Source organism: Hemicordylus capensis, chromosome 1 (assembly GCF_027244095.1).
Source record: "Hemicordylus capensis ecotype Gifberg chromosome 1, rHemCap1.1.pri, whole genome shotgun sequence".
Taxonomy (NCBI): Eukaryota; Metazoa; Chordata; class Lepidosauria; order Squamata; family Cordylidae; genus Hemicordylus; species Hemicordylus capensis.
The window spans coordinates 332,303,962-332,322,931 of record NC_069657.1 but is presented as its reverse complement, the minus strand read 5'-3'; the positions used below and the strand labels follow the sequence as shown (position 1 = coordinate 332,322,931).

Below are 18,970 nucleotides of genomic sequence, written 5' to 3'. Positions count from 1 at the left end.
TAGTCTTATTTTTATTTTACATAAGCTGATTGGAGGACTGTGGAAGAAGTAGCCTAGAAATGTTTTATACACACCAAACCAGAATATTTTGGGAGGGTGTTCGTGTGTTGAAGCACATACCTCATCAGATTCTTTAAAGGGGGAGGGGGAAGGTTGAATAGTAACATTCTCTACCCGTTGCCCTCTTTTCATTTACATGTATGCTACTATGTAGATTTCAAGGAATTTATAACACTTACTAAAAATACAGTTGGGGCATGCTCTTTCTAATCTCTTAAAATATCAGTATGTTTTGCAAGTGCATTAGCAGAAATGAGAAATACCTCCGTCTTGGCTGGACAAAAGTCATTGTGTCCTTTTGATGCAGGTAAAAATCAGTAGGCAGTTCCCAGAGATGAGGCTTCCCTTCTTCAGGCTGAAATACTCCCAGAAAAAGATTAATTGAATCTTGCCTGTCAGCATCTAGAAGACAGAGTCATATTTTGAGGCTTAATTTTTTGAACACCACATTACAAGAAATACAGGCTGCAGCTTAAAAGACACCTCTGTGCTGTGTTTTCTCCTTTAGTGATGCATTACAGGACTTAACCCATGATGTGGCAATGATATGTTTTGCATTTCCTGACTCTTAGCAGCCAATAATATGAAATGGGGCAGGAGAACCCATAACATTTGGGGTAAAATTTAAATAGTTGCAGGGCACATGAGGCAATAACCTTCCCAAAGTTAAGCAGGTCTGTGTCTGCTCAGGATGGGAGATCACCTGTAACTCTGTGTGCCTCTTGAGTTCCAACATGGAAGAAAGGCAGGATATAAGTGTAAATATACTCTACAAAGGGGGAGAGAGTCACACAAGAATGCAATTTCTTTTGTAGAAGACCCTTATTCCTTGTGAAGTATAGTTCTGTGGTACCACTAGCAACATGACAGAGTGCTACTTTAGTTTTCTGTTTGCTTCTCCTTCTTAAATCAATCTTATTTTAGCATCAACTGCTTCTTACACAGAACATATTTTCCCATCTCTACCTCACTGCAAGTCTCAAAGTTTTGCTTCTTTGTACGATCTGCTCTGGTTCCATCCATGTGTAGTTTGGCCCTAGTATTCAGAAACTAGAATATTAATCTGTCAAATGGATAGCTGGCAAAGTTCAACTCAGCAATCAAGAATGTTTATGGCAAAGAGAAAATTACAATCAAGCCTAAGCCTCAAAATAAATCTCTAGTGATGAGATACATGAAAACTTATGAAACCTCAATTCATAATTGTGGCTATCTGGCACAATGTTTTTCTTCTTCTGAAGAATTTGTACATTTGCAATTGGTCTCTTCTATAAGATGCTCTATAAAACCCCGCATAGCAATCATCTAGGAGAATGTGCTCCTCAAAACTCAATAGGTGAGATTTGAAGTATGTAGCATGAAAAGAAACACTGTGATCTTTTAAAATGTCCTTAGTTACTGTTATACTGTTTATACAACACACAACATGCAAGATTATGATGATTTAGATTCTACTAAGAAACCACTCTGAACCCATTTCTATCAGAGCTAGTAAACTCCTAAATTATCCAAAACAATATTAACTTAAGTGGAAAATTTCCTTTACAAAAAAAATCAGAGACTCTTGCTACATCAGGATTCCAACTCTTTTTCTACAATTTCACATCCACAATCTTCTCTAATATCATGCTTTATTTGAATCTAGTGATATACAGACACTCCCCGAGTTACAAACATCTTACATACAAACATACATACATCGCTCCATAACATATTGCATTAAGGGAGTCCCCAATACCAGCGCTGACTTGCACATATGTTGTTGCTCTTGAGAACTATATGTGCTCTGAATTATTAAAATCTGATTTACAGATGAACTTTTGAACACAATCCATTTGTAAGTTTTTGACTTCTTGTATCTTTGTTCCCCACAACAAGGGGAACATAATAGATTTGGTTATCTCTTTGGTTTCATGAACCAGAGAGATATTTGGTTTCCCACACAAATATAGGAAACGATATTCTATAATATATGGGAAACGATATCCTGAACTACTTTCCATTGTGAGTTTGTGGTTTGTCTCCTCATTCACCCTTGGTACTTGATGAGGGTGGGTTTAATAATATATTTAAACTAGCTGGGCCGGGCGCAGACCATCTGCGCCTCTAGTTCTCCCCCTGCCCATCCGCTGCCGCTTTCTCCCCTCCACCATCTTTCCCACTTTGCCCACAAGCCTGTTTGCTGGTGCTGCCGCTTTCCTTTCCCTTTTCTGGCAGCTCACTTGCAAACTCTCACGAGAGCTGCCACACATGGGATTAGTGATGGGTATGCCTTTGAGAAATATAGATAGATAGATAGATAGATAGATAGATAGATAGATAGATAGATAGATAGATGTAAGCCATGATTTGTTCATAGTGGTCCATACTGGCAATAATACACAATTTATATACTAGCTATAAGATACACAATTTACAGAAATGAAGACTATTTTATTGTTTAAAGGCTTAATAATTTTAGGATATTTATTTAGCATATTTAAATGCTGCTGGATATGTATATCCCTAGGTAGTGTACATAATTTAATATACAACAAATTTAAAAACAGAATTAAAAAATTCGACCGTATAAAAACAATTACACAGTTTAAAATTAATTTTAACTAAAAGCCTGAGAAAACAGGAGCATCTTGAGGGTCTTTTAAAAAGCAATCAGAGATGGAGAAGCTCTTATTTTGACAGGGAGGATATTCCAAAGCCCTGGGGCAGCCACACAGAAGGCCGGGTTCTGAGTTGCCACCAATCAAGCTGGTGGCAAACATAACCAGACCTCCCCAGATGATCTTAATAGGCAGCAGGGTTCATGACAAAGGAGGAACCTCTTAAGTGGATTATGGGTAATCAAATCTCTTGTTACAGTTAGTGCACACAAAGCTGCATCATGGTTAACATAGAAAAGGGAACAGGAAAGGAATGTGCATGAGAGAAAGGTGGAATGAAGGGGGAACACTTGGTTTTCAGAGAATTATGAAAGATGGAATTAAAATGAGAGTTAGCTTTCCTTTCAGACAACAGTAAGTGAAGGAATTAATGGTCAGAAACTACCATATTAGCATACAGAATGTGAGATACAGTTCAGACCAGAGCAAGGTAAATTATTACGTTTAAAAGAAATTAATTACTTTAAAAATGCAACTGAAAGAAAATGAATGAGAGAAGTAACAAGGAAAACAATATACGTGCTCTTGTAAAAGTTACTATTATATACTAAGTATGAAAACTAACTGAATATTATGGATAGATAAAATAAAGGCAATTCTTAATTTAAAGAGGTAAAACTGAACAGTGCAAGATGAAGCACTGATGAAGCATTAGTTTCTCTCTCTTTGAGGCATGGTTGCTGAAATAGGAAAACCGAGTTTGGTGTTTTTTTTTTAAGTAAACATAGTATGTACGTGTGCTAGAGCACATTTTTTGCACACTGTTTGTAAAAAGACACATAACCAGGAGCTGATGAGGCACAGAAATTAAATTAGCCTGAACACTTCAGTTCCCTTACTCTGCAAAGAACCTCTTAAAATACCAGGTTTAGTACAACTGGTACTATAGTACACCATCCTTAATAGGACCGAATAATCAGATTACTTTCCTATATATCAGTTAAAGGGAAGCTGATTGTAGTTCTGTTTCTGGACTAATAGGCTATTTTAGATTCCAGAAATCTGTAGCAACAAATGTAGCAACGTTGACATTCAAGTTTGCAGCAGATTAACAGCCTTCTCGTACAGATCAGAAATACCACTTTAGAATGATTTTTTCCAACATATTTGAAAAGTGAAATAAATTGTCAATTTACAATGCCTGTCAGAAAGGGAACACTTTCAACAATTGTTTGAAAACTGTTGCCTGTTTTTAAAAAAGATATTAGAACACTATTTGCTTATTTTTACTTAAAATAATAGAAATAATGGCACACCTTTTAAAAGTTCTGTTCAATCAAGTGATCACACAATCAAGGTTGACACAATGGTGCAGAGTCAAGCTTTATTTTGTTAAATGTCAGTTTGTTTGTTCATCAAAAACCAAGCAGACAAGCAATCGTCGATTACCGCAGAGGCAGAAGAGGCATCTGCCTATGGCGGCGAAATTAGAGGAGCAGCAACTTTTGCCGCTCCTCAGATTTTGCTGTGCCTCTCTGGGGGCGGTGGTAGCTGAAGTGGGGGGCGGCGCGAGGGGCAATCTCCCCCTTTTCACTTTAAAAAACATTGCCGCTGCTGCGGCTGGCTGCAGGGAGGGGGGTGAGGAGGGAAGAGTGCCCCCTTTAAGCATACCTTTTTAAAATGCTGCCAGGAGTGGCAGTGGCCTGACTCCACCCTTGCCGCCCTCCAGGAACTGTATCATGCCTTCAGCCTACTCGGGCTCCGCCTCCGAAGCCCTGCAAGCTCCTCTCTCCCTTGCATTTCAGGCAGCCAATGCTGCCTGAACACTGTTTATTTCCCTTTGGGGGGCACTCCTGTCTGGGTTTAAGAAGATGCCATAAGCAGAGATTCTGGAGCAGCCAAGTTCTATGTTTTTCACAGAAAGGTTGGGGAAGAGGGAGGGGGGATGTTCACTCCCCGGCTTACTCATGAGCAGGGCCAGGCAGCTGAATCAAGATTGCTCCAGCGAAAGAAGAGATTCTTCCTTTGTGATAATGATGGGTAGAGACCCAGGGTGCACAGCGCCCTCTCAAGAGTATCAGGCCATTGGAACTAGGGGTGTGCAATTCGGTATTTTCGATGTTTCGGTTCGTACCTGAACCGAAACACTCCTGTTCTGTGCCCGAATTTTGCTCACCCGAATCACCCCCGATTCGGTTCGGATTTAGCCGAATCCGAATCTGAATCAATTTGGGTAAGAAAAACGGGTCCTGGGGCCAAAAGAGTGTTGTGGGGTGGTAGTGCCCAATGGGTGGAGGCTACCACCCAAATTTCAGGGGGATTGGGCAAAGGGCTGATTTTTGGTGATTTTTTGAAGTTTTGGTGTCTTTGGGGCAGATCGGGGGCAGAAAGTGGGATCTGGGCCAGAAGAGTGGGGTGGGGTGGTAGTGCCTAATGGGTGGAGGCTACCACCCCAATTGCAGCTCACTCCTCTTTTGGTGGTCCTGGCTCCTTGGCTTACTCATTATCAAGGCTTGTCACCAGAGTCAGTAGTGGTAAGCTGAACATCTTCAAAGACACAGCTCACTGCTCAGTCATAAGAGTAAAATGCTATGGGGGCCACCCCACACAACTCATGCGAAGCACCATAAGAGGGGAGGGGAGAGAATTGCCTGGACAAATCTGAATTGATGCCAGATGGAAAAACATCTCTTTCTCCCACTGACATCTTCCTCACAAGAGTGTCAGGCCATGGGGGCTCCAAAGAGAGCCTGGTTACTGTGCTGAGGACAGCTGAGGGGAGGGGTACCCCAGAGACTGCTTCCCTTGTCTTGGGGACTGCAGGCAAGCTGCTGCAAAATTGTGCCCGACAGCCCATCCATTGATGTAGACATGTGCACAGCTCCCTGGAATGGCAACCAGTGTGGCGGTCAGTGTGTTGAGGACAGCCATCCTCAACACACAGGAGGGGCTCCCCTCTCCTGCATATCTGCATACAGCACAACACCGGACCAAGACCTTGGATTCTGAATGGGTTTAAAGATCTGTCCCAGTGTCTCCCCCTTCCCCTCCATCTGGGCCATGGCACATGTCCCATCTAGATGTCCTCCTGGTGCGTGCAAGGCTTCAGAGGATTTGGGGGAGGAGGTTGCAGAGAATCTTTTCTATTTTTTATCATTAGGAGTTGGGGGGCCTCACACAAGTGGGCCCTCTTGTGTGTTTTAGTGGGTTGGTTCAACTTGTGAGCTCTTACATGGGCACAGCCTTCCACAATAAACTGGCCTTCTCATGAGAGGGTGAGCCCCTCGGCATCAAGCTGTCAGACAGCAGGATTTGGGTTGGGTCTTGGGTGTGTGTGTGTGGTGCATCTCCGGTAGAAGAAGTGCTGCCATGGCATGGCATTTATATGGGTTTAAATGCCCTTTCCATGCAGAGGCTGAGCGGAAAGCTCCGGAAATGCATGACCATACTCAGCATGCCCCTTTGAGATCATGGCCAATCGCGTCCAGGAGGCAGATGTGCTGATGCGTTGCCCACAGTCTGGCCATGTAGCTTGCTGAGATCTGCTTTGGATGCTGAGCAGCAGGGAGGGACTCCCCTCTCCTGTAACTGAAGTTTGGCGAGCTGCGGTTTGGTCAATATCTGCTGTGCAATTTGGAGTTACAAACTGAAACATTTAATTCCGGTTTGGTGTCACGTGTGAATGGGGACAATATAATTAATTAATGCCTCGTCTAGCTCTTATTGGCCTCCTAGAGGCATGGAAGTATAATCCTGTTACCAAGGTGGGGCTATTACAAGAGAGGCATCACTGGTAGTGCTCTCTCCCCCCTCCTCCTACCTTTTTTCTCATTGCCCCCAATGACTGCATGGGAGTGAGGCAGGCTGCTCCAGGGCTAGAAGAGACTAAAGATCCATGCAATGATAGCCATCTTGGATGTTGTGAAATGGACTTTAGGTGGGGGTGGGAAGACATTTGGTGTATGTAAGTGGGTTGGTGCAGGTTTTCTCTTTTTTTCTTTTGTGCTGCTTGGCAATCTTGGCCTCATGCCCAGTGCTCACTGCTTGAAGATCACGCATTTTCTGAATTCAGTGCTGTTTTCCTCTTCACCCATTACCTCATACTGTAGGCGAGTTGTTACTTCCCCCACCCCACCCACCCACCTTGCAAGTTTATCTTTTTATTATTTATTATTAGTTGATATACTGACGACTCAATATGCATAATGGATCTACACCAAAATCTTCTCTCCAGACCTTTTTATTGCGTAGATTTAAAAAAATAAAATAAAAACTACAAATAAAGAACAGACGTTTTGACATACAGATGTCAACTTCAGTGTTCTATATCTCACTGTTTAAAATCCAAACTCTTATGCTCCCTAAATCTAATCTTAGCATGTGTGGGGAGGGGAAGGTGGAAATTGATGGCTCACAGCTTTGCTTGCTTAACACTAACTCTGATGGGGGGGGGCTGTCAGAGTTAGTGTTAAGCAGCCCCCCCTCCTTTTTTATGTGCTAATCAGGTGCCTGGTTAGATTTAGGGAGAGTATCTGGGATATAAGTGAGACATGGAACACTGAAGTTGACATCTGTACACTGAACCATCTGTTCTTTATTTGTAGTTATTATTTTTATTTCAGATATTTATCCCCCCCTCCCCCATATACTACTGTTCGGGGCGGCTCACTTCATAAGCAAAACACATAAAATGTAAAATAAAACAACATATTTAAACACATATTTAACATATTCTGTTAAAAGAACAGAATAAAAACACATTTAAAATTACAAAATTTTTGTTTCAAATAAAAAGTTAATAGAAAGCTAAGAACTGAGAACTAAAAACTAAAAAACCTTCCAGATACACTGAGGGATGAAGCATGGAGCAGCTCTTCAGAGAGGCCATTCCAAAGCTGAGGGGATACAACCGAAAATGCCCTTTCTCTAGTCCCCGCTCTCTGTTAGTGGTGGGGCCATGAGCAGGGCCCCACCACTAACTTTGGTTAAGATCTTGTTCAGCACTTAAAAAAACAACACTTGTTTTAAACTTGAAAAGCTGCTCCAGAGGAGGCAGACTTGAGAATGCCATAAAGGTCAGCCAATCAGTGCAGTGGAAAGCCTCCTTGGCTACAAATTAAAAATAGGAATAATGAGTTTCCACTGAGCTCACTGCTTAAGAAAAGGTTATACATCTGGCCAAAATGCAGTTTCACAGCAGATTCAAATTATGTATGACTGGATGCATCCTGAATGTTGCTTCAAAATTCCAATTTAGCCAAGCAGTGAAGAAAAGCATGTGCCTAAATAATCTTGGTGCTGCTATTTCAATTCACTCTCTCTCTCTCTCTCATAGATTCATGTATTTAGTAAGAGTCATGTCTGCTTGGATATCAGTTTTGCACCCACCTTTTATGAAATGCCTAACTTACTTCACAGGGTTGTTGTGAGGAGAAACCTAAGTATGTAGTACACCGCTCTAGGCTCCTTGGAGGAAGAGCGGGATATAAATAAATGTATGTATGTATGTATGTATGTGTGTATGTATGTATGTATAAATAAATAAATAAATAAATAAATAGTCTGCCTTGAATACTCAGTTACATGCTTCTTGGAAAAAGGTTTTATGCCCAGATTAGCAATGGGAACACAGAACCATGACTAGGGGCAGACCCCATACATGAGAGCCAGCGTGGTGTAGTGGTTAGAGTGCTGGACTAGGACCGGGGAGACTCGAGTTCAAATCCCCATTCAGCCATAGAACTAGCTGGGTGACTGAGCCAGTCACTTATCTCTCAGCCTAACCTACTTCACAGGGTTGTTGTGAAAGAGAAACTCAAGTATGTAGTACACCGCTCTGGGCTTCTTGGAGGAAGAGTGTAAAAATGTAAAAATAATAATGATGATGATGATGATGATGACGACAACAACAGCAGTTATGAAGAAACAGTCCTTGCATAGCACGTAATGATGCTATGCGTCTTGGACTGAAGTTCCATCTAATGCTATGTAAGAGTTCCATACCTGGAGATCTCACTATTTTTTTCTTAATCAAAAAGCAGCCACAAGGAGCCCTTATTTGAATTGGGTCTGTGACATGAAGGGAGGAGAGCTTTAACTCTTTGCCTCCGTGCCAATTCCAACCACCACCCCACTAAAGCGGTTTTAATTGCAGAGGGGAAAACATGGGCACGTGTTTTTAAATAAGTTAAACTGCTTCTAAATAGGTTTTCCCCTCTTCAATTAGTAACTGATGGGGTGGAGGGCAGGGAGACTTGGGTGAGATCACAGAGCAGGAACAAAAGGTTAATTCCGCTCACAATCTCAAAACTACCCCACCCCAGCTACTTTGGCAACAGAAAAATATACTGTATCTCACTCCCTCTTGAGTGCTCACTTCAAAGCAAATGCAATGGGATGTTCTAAGGCAGTGAAAAAAGTAAAACAAGAACAGAACCAGCAGCCCTTTACATTCCACTTCCATGTCTTCCATGTCTGGAAGACCTAATATTATGGAAACAACAGTTTCTATTGATTTCTATTCAGGTGAGGAATTAACAAGTGAACGAATGGGCAAGAAATAGTGGCAAAAAGATATCAAGCAAGGTCAAGATAAACTATATATATGTCTAGTAGTTTACTATTTTCTAATGCAAAAAATAATTCTTTTAAAGTGTGTAAAACACTCTTTTCTAGGCTTTGAAATATGTTATTCTTTCCTTAAGGAAATAAGACACAGGAATATAGTTTTCTCAAGCAGCAGACTCCTAACATATGGGATCCAAAGTGTGGTAGGTGGTTCTGCTTACACAAACAGACTTTTTAGCTCCTCTTTTCAACAACAGTCCCATTGTCTATCCCCAAAACATCCCACCCCAAATTGGGGGGGGGGGGTTTCCAGCGTAGCTCCTCCAAGAAGCATCACGGTCCTCTACCCATGCAAGAACATTTTGCACTCATGATGGTTTGGATCAGCCTACAGCCTAAACTGAGACAGTAAAAAGCAAGGCACTTGATGGCTCATTGAAGCTACCATCCTGTTAATTGAGGTTAGGCAAGATTTATTTAGTGTTACATTGCCTTGCTTTACAACTACTATATTGTTCTATCCTTATGTCTCAACTCCGGGTTTGTGCTACTAAATTTAAAGTTTAGCCAGATCCAAATATATTGTAAACTATAACCATGTTAACTTGACCCAGTTTTTTTTTTATTATCATAATACCATGTAGCCAGTTTTTAAAACTATTTACAAACTAAATTTTCTCTTTATCAAGACTGACTGCTGTTACTAATTACAAGGATACAAGATGATAGAGGTTCACACATTCACTTTAACTGCAGTTAATGCTAACTGGAGTTAAAAATCCTAGCTCCAATTCACACCACAGATGTACAGCAAACTGTGGCCCACAAAACTCTTGTTTCAGGACATCCCAGTAAACACCACAAAGTGGCTGTGATTGGCCAAAATCTCAAAGGGGGCATGTCCTTCATGCTCCACTAGCTTCCTCGGGAAGATGACAGCTTAACCATTTCCTCAATCTGCTCCTAGCTATGTGCAATGAAGCAGTCCAGGGCAGGGAGAGAGAACTGTTGCTCTTACTTAAGAGACAGCCCATTAAACTAAATCATTTACTTTTGAGTAATCCCAGCAATCCTGCAAACTGTTCTTGAAACTCAGAAAAAGAGCTACTATTTCATGACGCATATAGACGTGTTAAGCCTGAAACATCAAGATAAGATCCAAAACAGGCTGTGGCTGTGTGAAGGGAGGCGGGGGTAAGTTGTGTAACTTAGTTTCAAGAACAGTTTGCAGGCTTGCTGGGATTACTCAAAAGTAAATGATTTAGTTCAATGGGCTTTCTCTTCAGTAAGAGTGCATAAGGATTTCAGCTGCAGAAGTGTGGCTTGCTTTTGAAGGTGTTAGTGTATACAAAACAGATATTGTAAGAATGCTTTTACTTTACTGTGAAAAGCGCCTTGCAGTAGGAATGAGTAGGAGGCTTGTGTCTCTTTAAAATTCACAGCACATGTTGCTGCTGCCAGACAGAACTGGGAAGAGAGGGAAGGATGTGGGGGGTGGGGCTGAATATCCGAGAGATTATTGCTGTCCGACAGAGGCACTTAACTGTAATTAGGGATGAATCTACCTTCGGGCATAACGCTTTGGTGGCAAAACCACAGTTAACAGCGGTGTACCACTGAGCAAACCCCAGGTGCAGTGTTCCCTCTAACAGGGATTCCCAAATGTTGACTACAACTCCCAGAATCCCTAGCTGCAATGGCGTTTGCTTGGGGATTCTGGGAGTTGCAGTCAACAACATCTGGGAATCCCTGTTAGAGAGAACACTGCTCAGGTCCCAATTGGAGTTTGTCAGGGCAAACTGGAGTTAACTCTTGAGGCTTAACAAGGGTTTTGTGCATTCGGTTGTGCTACACTTAAAAGCTCTGGCAGCTTTAACTGCATTCAAATTCATGTGTAAACCAGGAGAGATACTTATGCATAGATTCATAGGCAACAAGGTGGAAAGTATCACAGAGAATATAATTTACCCGAGAAAGCATTACTGTAGTATCTTGAAAGAGTTTGCATAATATCTTTAGAATGCTGGGTCCAAGGTGCTATCTTTCTGTAGGTTTTTACTCGATGGACAAGTTGAGAACCACCATATTGGAGTGAGAGTGTATCCCCATGATCTTCATACAGTTCTTCAAATAATCTAAAATGAGGGCCAAATGATTAAGAATTATAAAAAGAGTTATACCATAAGTCTGCTGAAATAGATGCCTTTTTACTGCTCACTGAAGGACTAGCAGAAATGGTGGCAGGCAAACCTCCTTCAGAAGGGCATTCCATAGCATAGATATCACACAGTGGAGGTCCCAGTTTCTGTTTCTTTCTTCTATATAGGAAATTGCCTTTTTTTTAAAAAAAAAAGAGTGTTGCCTAAAAGGTCTCAGGTTCTGTACAGTACTTATGTCTTACATACAAAAAGCAAAGAAACAGGATTATTAGGTTTGGTGGCATTCAGTAAAATGAGGGGGAGAACTCTTCAAATGCATGGGAAGAAGGGGCGATTTGCACCCCTACAAGGCTGTACTATGTGGGTGGGTCTGACTCAGTTCTCAGTGCCTCCCAGTGAATTCTATGGGACAAAACAGAATAAGCTACAGTCTGGAACACAGTAGTTAAGTGAACAAAACTTGCTTCAAATATTGGGTTTTACAGGCAGCAGGTTTCGACCCCAAGACTATTCATGAGACTATTCTTTACTTTCTCAAGTATACGTGTATTATAATGCATTTGTAGACCTAGCTTTGGAGGGTGGGATAGACAGTGTGTTTCCAATGCTTCTCCTTGAACCAAAAAACTTTCCCCCAGTTTACTCTGGGAGGAGCAGGGAAGCAATGTGTTGAAGTGGGAAAAACAACAGACATTCCCTCCTCCTCATCTGTTAAGCCACCTATGCAATGTTATGGGCTTTAATAGTGGCAATAATATTTTCCACAACACTGGAAAGCATATCACTTGAATCCGATATTACTTCAAATTCAAGTGATTTGTGCTACCAATCAATCACTTAAAGGGGGATGGTATTCATTTGGCACTAACTAATAAAAGAATTGATTGCTTTAACTGTTCTGATATAGTAAACGCTAAGTATAAGTGGCACTAGAAACATGTTTAATCTCATTATAGGTGTATGAAGAGAATATTTTAGAGTTAAATAAAAATTTATTCACGTTTAAAGTTTTAAAACACCTTAATATTGATTTGAAATTAAAATGTAGGGCTACAAAAGCTATGGAAGTATTAATAAAAGAAAAAGCAAACTCCTACATTTTAATTAACGCTTGCAAAAGAAAAATATAGGCGTCTGAAAACATCTTACCTAACTGCATCCGTGTCAAACAGTAGATTGGGTTTATCAATCAACCCTAATGAATAAAGCTGATAGGCCAAAGCACATTTCCCAACCATAAACTGGGCTGTGTTTGTGCGATCCAAACAGTCTACACAATTAGTTCGAAGAATTCCAGTCTAAGAAAGAAATGTTTTCAATAAATGTAAGAACCTACAGTTAATTTAAAAGTCATTAATAAAATGTCACATTCTTCTTCAGGGTATAACCGCTATTGTTGCCCCCAAATCCACTGTACTATCCTGAAGGCTGCACATATGGTTCACTGTTACAGATTCTCCCACAACATCCACATGTTAATTTGTGCAAGTCATTTTGTACATATGGAAAACCTGCTCCAAATGCACATAGGTATAATCCAAAAACCATGAGCTAACATTACGGACAATATAATTTTTCATAATTTCCTCGATTCCTACACTCATGGCAGCATTCTCATGCTAAAAGTAGCATACTGAACAAAATTTTAATCAATAACATAGCCACTGTTTGAGAAACAGTTTAATACAGAAGTTTTGCCTTGCCCAATATCAATGTACGTGAAAATTTTAGGTGTCATTCTAATGAAAAATCTATTTTTTGTTCTACTACTAGCATTAGTATTTGAAGACCGTTCATAAATTTATATAAGGATGGATGCAAGAAATAAATTCTTCTTTTCCCCATAGCAATCCCTAAAGAGTCTAACCTAAGGGAAGAGGGGCCTTCTGAAATGCGGCAAGATGGCGTGCAGGGGGAGAATTCCTATAAATTGGGTGGAGACTTTACCCATCGCCTGAAGCTCCCCTTGCCTCATCCCACCCTACTCCCGAGGGTCCCCTGACCTTCAGAACCTTTTAAGGAAGTGCAGAGGGCTCTTGTGGGTGGGCAAGTTGCCCTGCAGGAAATCCAGCCCACAGATATCAAATATGGGCTTCCTGACATAAAATTATGTCATACAGGTGTGTAGCTATAGTTCAAGATTAAGAGCTAAAAAAAATTAATTCTCACATGCAGCAGTTCTGCAAGTCACAAAAATATATATAATGAAAACCTGGAAGCATGAATGTTTATTAAGAGTATTGAAACTGAAATTATGAACACAATGTTGAATATTGAATAAAGGTTTGTTTTTTGCTTACTGAACAAAAATGGGCTTTTAATGGGCTGAACAAGAATTAGCTTAGTAGTTACTATACTAAGCACCTCCGGAACAATATGTTCTCATTCAAAATCTTGGGAACAAATTAAAAGGGGGCACATACATATTGTATTAACAATCAACAGCTGTACATTACCAAGAATTGCCACAAACCACAATAATATCTTTATCTATATCTATATATCTACCTAGTGTGATATATTGCGTGGTTTTTAATTAATTATTCTTGGTGATGTATACCTCTTTCAAAACCTTCATATTCATTTTAACATCTGACCGACAAGATGTTTAGAGATTATTGAAACCCAATATCAGTTGGGCCTATGGGTATTATTATGAAACAGATATATATTTACCTGTTATAGTAATCAATAGTAATCAATTGTTTTTGAAGGTGTTTCCCCCGCCCCCCCCATTTCCCCTTTGTCTTTTGCAGAGCATGGATCAATATTAACAGCACTTTTACAATCAATTCCATTCATTACCTGTAATCGGCCAGTGGGCACCACACATCCACCCAGCTCATTCCACCTGTAAGACAGAACATATCTTGCAAAACACTTATAATGTAAGAATCATGTCCAGACTACCCTCAGCTAATAGCTGTCTGAAAGCACAATGAATAGTAGAAAATATTTCATCTATAGGCAGTGAGTGTGGGGTACTATGAGATCACAAGGAGCAACGGCAGTCTGAAAGGAACTGAAGAAAATGGCATCTGGCTCTTCTTAAATATCAACCATGCCACTGTGTGGGGCGAAGTGCAGGTGTCTCAAGGAGCTATAGTATTCTGCCTGCAAGGATCTTGCACACAGTACCCATTCTTATGGATAGCAACAGGTGGCAGTTGGGACCACAAACAGATTTCCATAATGAAATTAAAGATAGGAACATAGGAAGCTGCCGTATACCGAGCCAGACCATTGGTCTATCTAGCTTAGTATTGTCTTCACAGACTGGCAGCGGCTTCTCCAAGGTTGCAGGCAGGAATCTCTCTCTGCCCTATCTTGGAGAAGCCAGGGAGGGAACTTGGAACCTTCTGCTCTTCCCAGAGCGGCTCCACCCCCTGAGGGGAATATTTTCCAGTGCTTGCACTCTTAGTCTCCCATTCATATGTAACCAGGGCGGACTCTGCTTAACTAAGGGGACAAGTCATGTTTGCTACCACAAGATCAGAGCTTAACTGAGTTCTGCTGACTCTAGAACACAATAGGAACTAAGTCCTCACACAGGCAAGGGAGGAAGTAGTTAAGATTCCTTCCTTCAAAGTCTTAATCAAGATGGAAGCTAACCATTCACTCCTCTTCATCATTACCCATACAGGATGGAAAAAACAGAAGAAACATAACCCAAGGAGTTGAGCTCAAATCACCATTTCTTTTCATTAGAGCCATATCTATTACAATGATGATCAGTGGAGGACATAAAGGCATCTGGAATGAATCCAGGTATTGCTATCCCCCTAATGACAGAGAATCTGTGAAAATGAATGTGCTCCTTCTTCCTCACCCTATCAGTCCAGCAACAGCAATAACTTGAATCTTAGCGTATCTCTGAAACAACAGCATTTCTCTCTAGGTCCTCGTTAATGACAGTTCTAAATCCCAGACCAGGAGAAGGTTCATGAACATGCCATGACTTACAACAGTTCAGTCAATGGCCAGGAAAACTCATTTTAGGAAAGAGCAGCTCTTGCAAAGGCTTCAAAGTCTGCACAGCCAGCTTGTACCTCACTTTTATTTTAATTTTCGGTACCTAAAAAATTGGCAAAATCTATGCATTTTTTAAAAATGCTGTCTTACTCTTTTCTCTATGTCCATAGTAAGTGGACATTACTATGTCCTTTTTTTCGTAGGAGTCATTACTATGGCTCTTTTGGGGGGTGGGGCTATGGTTTATTGCTGTAAGTTGCCTCAGGCATTATTTCAGTAAGAGAAAGGTTTTCTATACACTAGTGGGCCCGGGCACAGAGCATCTGTGCCTCTAGTTGGGCTCTGCCGGGGCCCACCACCGCCGTCCGTGGCTCCGGCCAGGCCCGCTGCCGCCTCGCCCGGCCTGCTGCCTCCTCCGGCTTCCCCCGGGCCGGCTTCCCCCAGCCTCCGGCTTCCCCCGGGCCCGCCACCTCCTCCCAGCTGGGCCTGCCACCTCCTCCGCCTGGGCCCGCCGCCGCCTCACCCGGCTTCCCCTGCCGCCTCCTCACCTCGCCCGGCCAGGCCTGGCGCTTCGGCTCCTCGGCCTGTCCCTGTCGCTGCCAGGCCAGGCCCACCAGCGGCCATGGCCGCCGCCGCCGTTCTCCTGGGTGTGCCGCCAGGACCAATCAGGCGCCCCCAAAGCTCAGCCAATCAGCTGGGCTGCCGGGATGCATTTTTCCTGGGCACACCCAGGAGAATTATATATATAGATGTTTTATAAATTAATAACCACAAAGACACCTGGTTTTGATTATGCTATAACAGACATTGAAAGATCAGCCAAAAGATTTCTCCGGCATGTAGTCTGCTGGCACAAATATATTTACATTTTGCTCTTTCACATACATATAGAGAATGTTCTGAACCCCAGTCCATGTGCGGTTCCCCGGCTTAACATTTCAAATAAATAAATAATATATATTTTATGTAAAAACAAGATACAAATATACAGTTTAACACATTTGCATTCCAAACGTGAATTCCAAAATTCAAGTGGGAAAGCAAAGCACTGCACCATCAACTATCCAAATTATTCACAGAATGCCCACTGCTCCTCCATTTCAAAGGAAGAAAATAATCAGTCTGTTTGTGACACAATATTTTTTATCCTACATTTCTATCCCGCTCTTCCTCCAAGGAACCCAGAACAGTGTACATCTTCAGTTACTTATGCTTATCTTCACAGCCACCCTGTGATGCAGGTTAGGCTGAGAGATAAATGACTTGCCCAGAATAACCCAGTGAGTTTCATGGCTGAATGGAGATTGAACTCAAGTCTCCCAGTCCTAGGCCAACTCTCTAACCACTACACCACACTGGCTCCTGATCCCTGTTCCTTCCTTTCCCCCAAGCCCTTCTTCAATCCATCCCAGTTTTACCTCACCTCTGAAAGCTTACTGCAACTTAATATCCTACCTTGTTTCAACCCAAAGTGGTGCAGTATTTTTAACACGTGGGTTCTTGAGGGCACTAAGAGCAACTGAACTCACAAGAATGTAATAGTATAAAACAAGTATATTTATGCAAATATGTATTCGCAGAAACATTTCAAGACACAACTTAACGTATTCCCATGCCACATATTTCTTTACCTACTCCCCCTTCTGTCTCTAAAGGATCCAATATTTAAGAAACTGAATCTGCAAGAAGGTAAAGATGTAAAAAAAAACAACAAGGCAATTGGGGGAGGGTGGAGACATTGGGATTTTTGTTACTTTTTAATGCGACTTGGGGGCTGGGTGGGAAAGAGGACCCATCATTCAGAAAAGCAGGCAAGAAGTTGGAGCTGCTTTGCTTCTCTCTTTCAGTGTTGTAATAAGGTGACTGAACAAATGATCTCTCTCTCTCTCTCTCTCTCACTCAGCATAGTTGAGTGCTTGGATGGAAGGCATTCCGCCGCCCCCCCCCCCGCCCCGCCCCGCCCCCCCCCCCCAGCCTTCCTTGTGCTTTTGCTTTTTTGAAGAGTTTAGGAGTTTTGCAAGCATGGAGTGGACACTCGCACGTAAAACAAAACATACACAGACAGTTCTCTACACACACACCACGATAAAACTCTTCCGCTTCCCCCTTTGCCTATGGAAAGAGAGACTGCTTGCAAGCAGCGTGTCCATTGCCACGCTTTTGAAAGTTATCTCCTCCAACCAGATTCAATTCCTCACAGCAGCAACCCTGGCAAGCGCATCCATCGACCCCGCTACACACACACACACGCACGCGTGCGTACATTCTTGGGGGCACAAAACAGAAAAAGTAAAACATTAGTTAAAACAAAAACAAAAAGTAAAACATTACAACAATTTAAAAATTTTAAAACAATATTTTAAAATAGCATTAAAACCATTAAAACAATATTAATTAAAAGCCTGAGTGAACAGACGCTTCTTTAAACACATTTTAAAAGCTGTCAGAGATGGGGAGATGGGTAATATGTTATCTCTGAGATGACCCAGAGACCAACCTGGCTGCCGCATTCTGGACCAACTGTAGTTTCCGGACTACATACAAGGGCAGCCCCACATAGAGTGCATTGCAGTAATCCAGTCTGGAGGTTAACAGCAGATGTACCACTGTTTTGAGGTCGTTCATCTCAAGAAACGGACGCAGCTGGAGTATCAGCCAAAGCTGATAGAAGGCACTTCTGGCCACTACTTCAACCTGGGACACCAGGGAGAGGCTTGGATCCAGAAGCACTCTTAGACTGTTCCTTTTGGGGAAGTGTGACCCCATCCAGAACAGGCAGATCAAAATTGTCTATCAAGTTTCGCATTCATAAGAAAGCAAGAATTAACACTGCTGGCTTCCGCACTGCCTCCTGACCGTTTCCCCTCCCCATCTCACTTGCTCGTTTTCTCTCAACTTCACCAGCCCCAGTCATAGCAGGCAGCGCACGAGGCTGCCTGCCTGCTGCCGATCAAGCAGGAAGGCAGCCTGCTCGCTGCTTGCCGCCCCCCTCGCCAATATATCTGATGCGGTGTTGGGCGCCATGAGAGGCTGCCTGGACCGAGTGAGCAGAGAGGCAGGTGCTCACTGCTCACTTGGAGCCCCCCTCCCCCTAGTACATCATGGCACGACAGTGGTGCTGCAGCTGCCACGCCATGTGTGGTGCCGCTGCTGCTGCCCCTGCGGGGCCTGTCCAGGTGCGAGGCCCGAGGGGAGGGCCCTCGTCACCGTGCCTTAACGATGGGCCTGGGCAAGGGTATAGTGGCTGAAGTGAGAAGAGGAACTTTATTTCTTCAGGGCACTTGGCAGAATTGCATTTAGAAGAGGGTGAAGACTCCTAAACACTAATTGGTCCCCTTCTCTCAACCTCACTATAAAGACCAGGGGTCTTATTTTCCTTATCCTAGGGCTCTAATGTTTTGGAAAATACATAGCCACATATCTTCCTAGTGGATGGGATGAGTTGGGTCAAGGAAGCACTCTCCAGTTATGTCATTTAACCACCATTCTTCCATCTCAGCCAAGTACTTTCTCTATTCAAGTTGTCTACCCATCTTCTTCCTGTGGTGGCTCTTTTCCATTAGCTAAATGCTGGGCATAACCATTAGAATTTGAGGAATGAAGAATGATATC

General features: G+C 42.3%; 1 protein-coding gene across 1 annotated transcript in view; it reads right to left on the bottom strand.

Moving 5' to 3' along the window:
- FIG4 (FIG4 phosphoinositide 5-phosphatase) overlaps window positions 1–18,970 on the bottom strand; it is a 143,593-nt gene that overhangs the window by 44,321 nt on the left and 80,302 nt on the right. The window contains exons 13-16 of the mRNA XM_053299812.1: window positions 14,192–14,237; window positions 12,536–12,684; window positions 11,196–11,362; window positions 324–462 (exon numbers count right to left, since the gene is read on the bottom strand). Coding sequence (XP_053155787.1) covers window positions 324–462; window positions 11,196–11,362; window positions 12,536–12,684; window positions 14,192–14,237 — 501 coding nt within the window. The remainder of the gene's footprint in view (window positions 1–323; window positions 463–11,195; window positions 11,363–12,535; window positions 12,685–14,191; window positions 14,238–18,970) is intronic.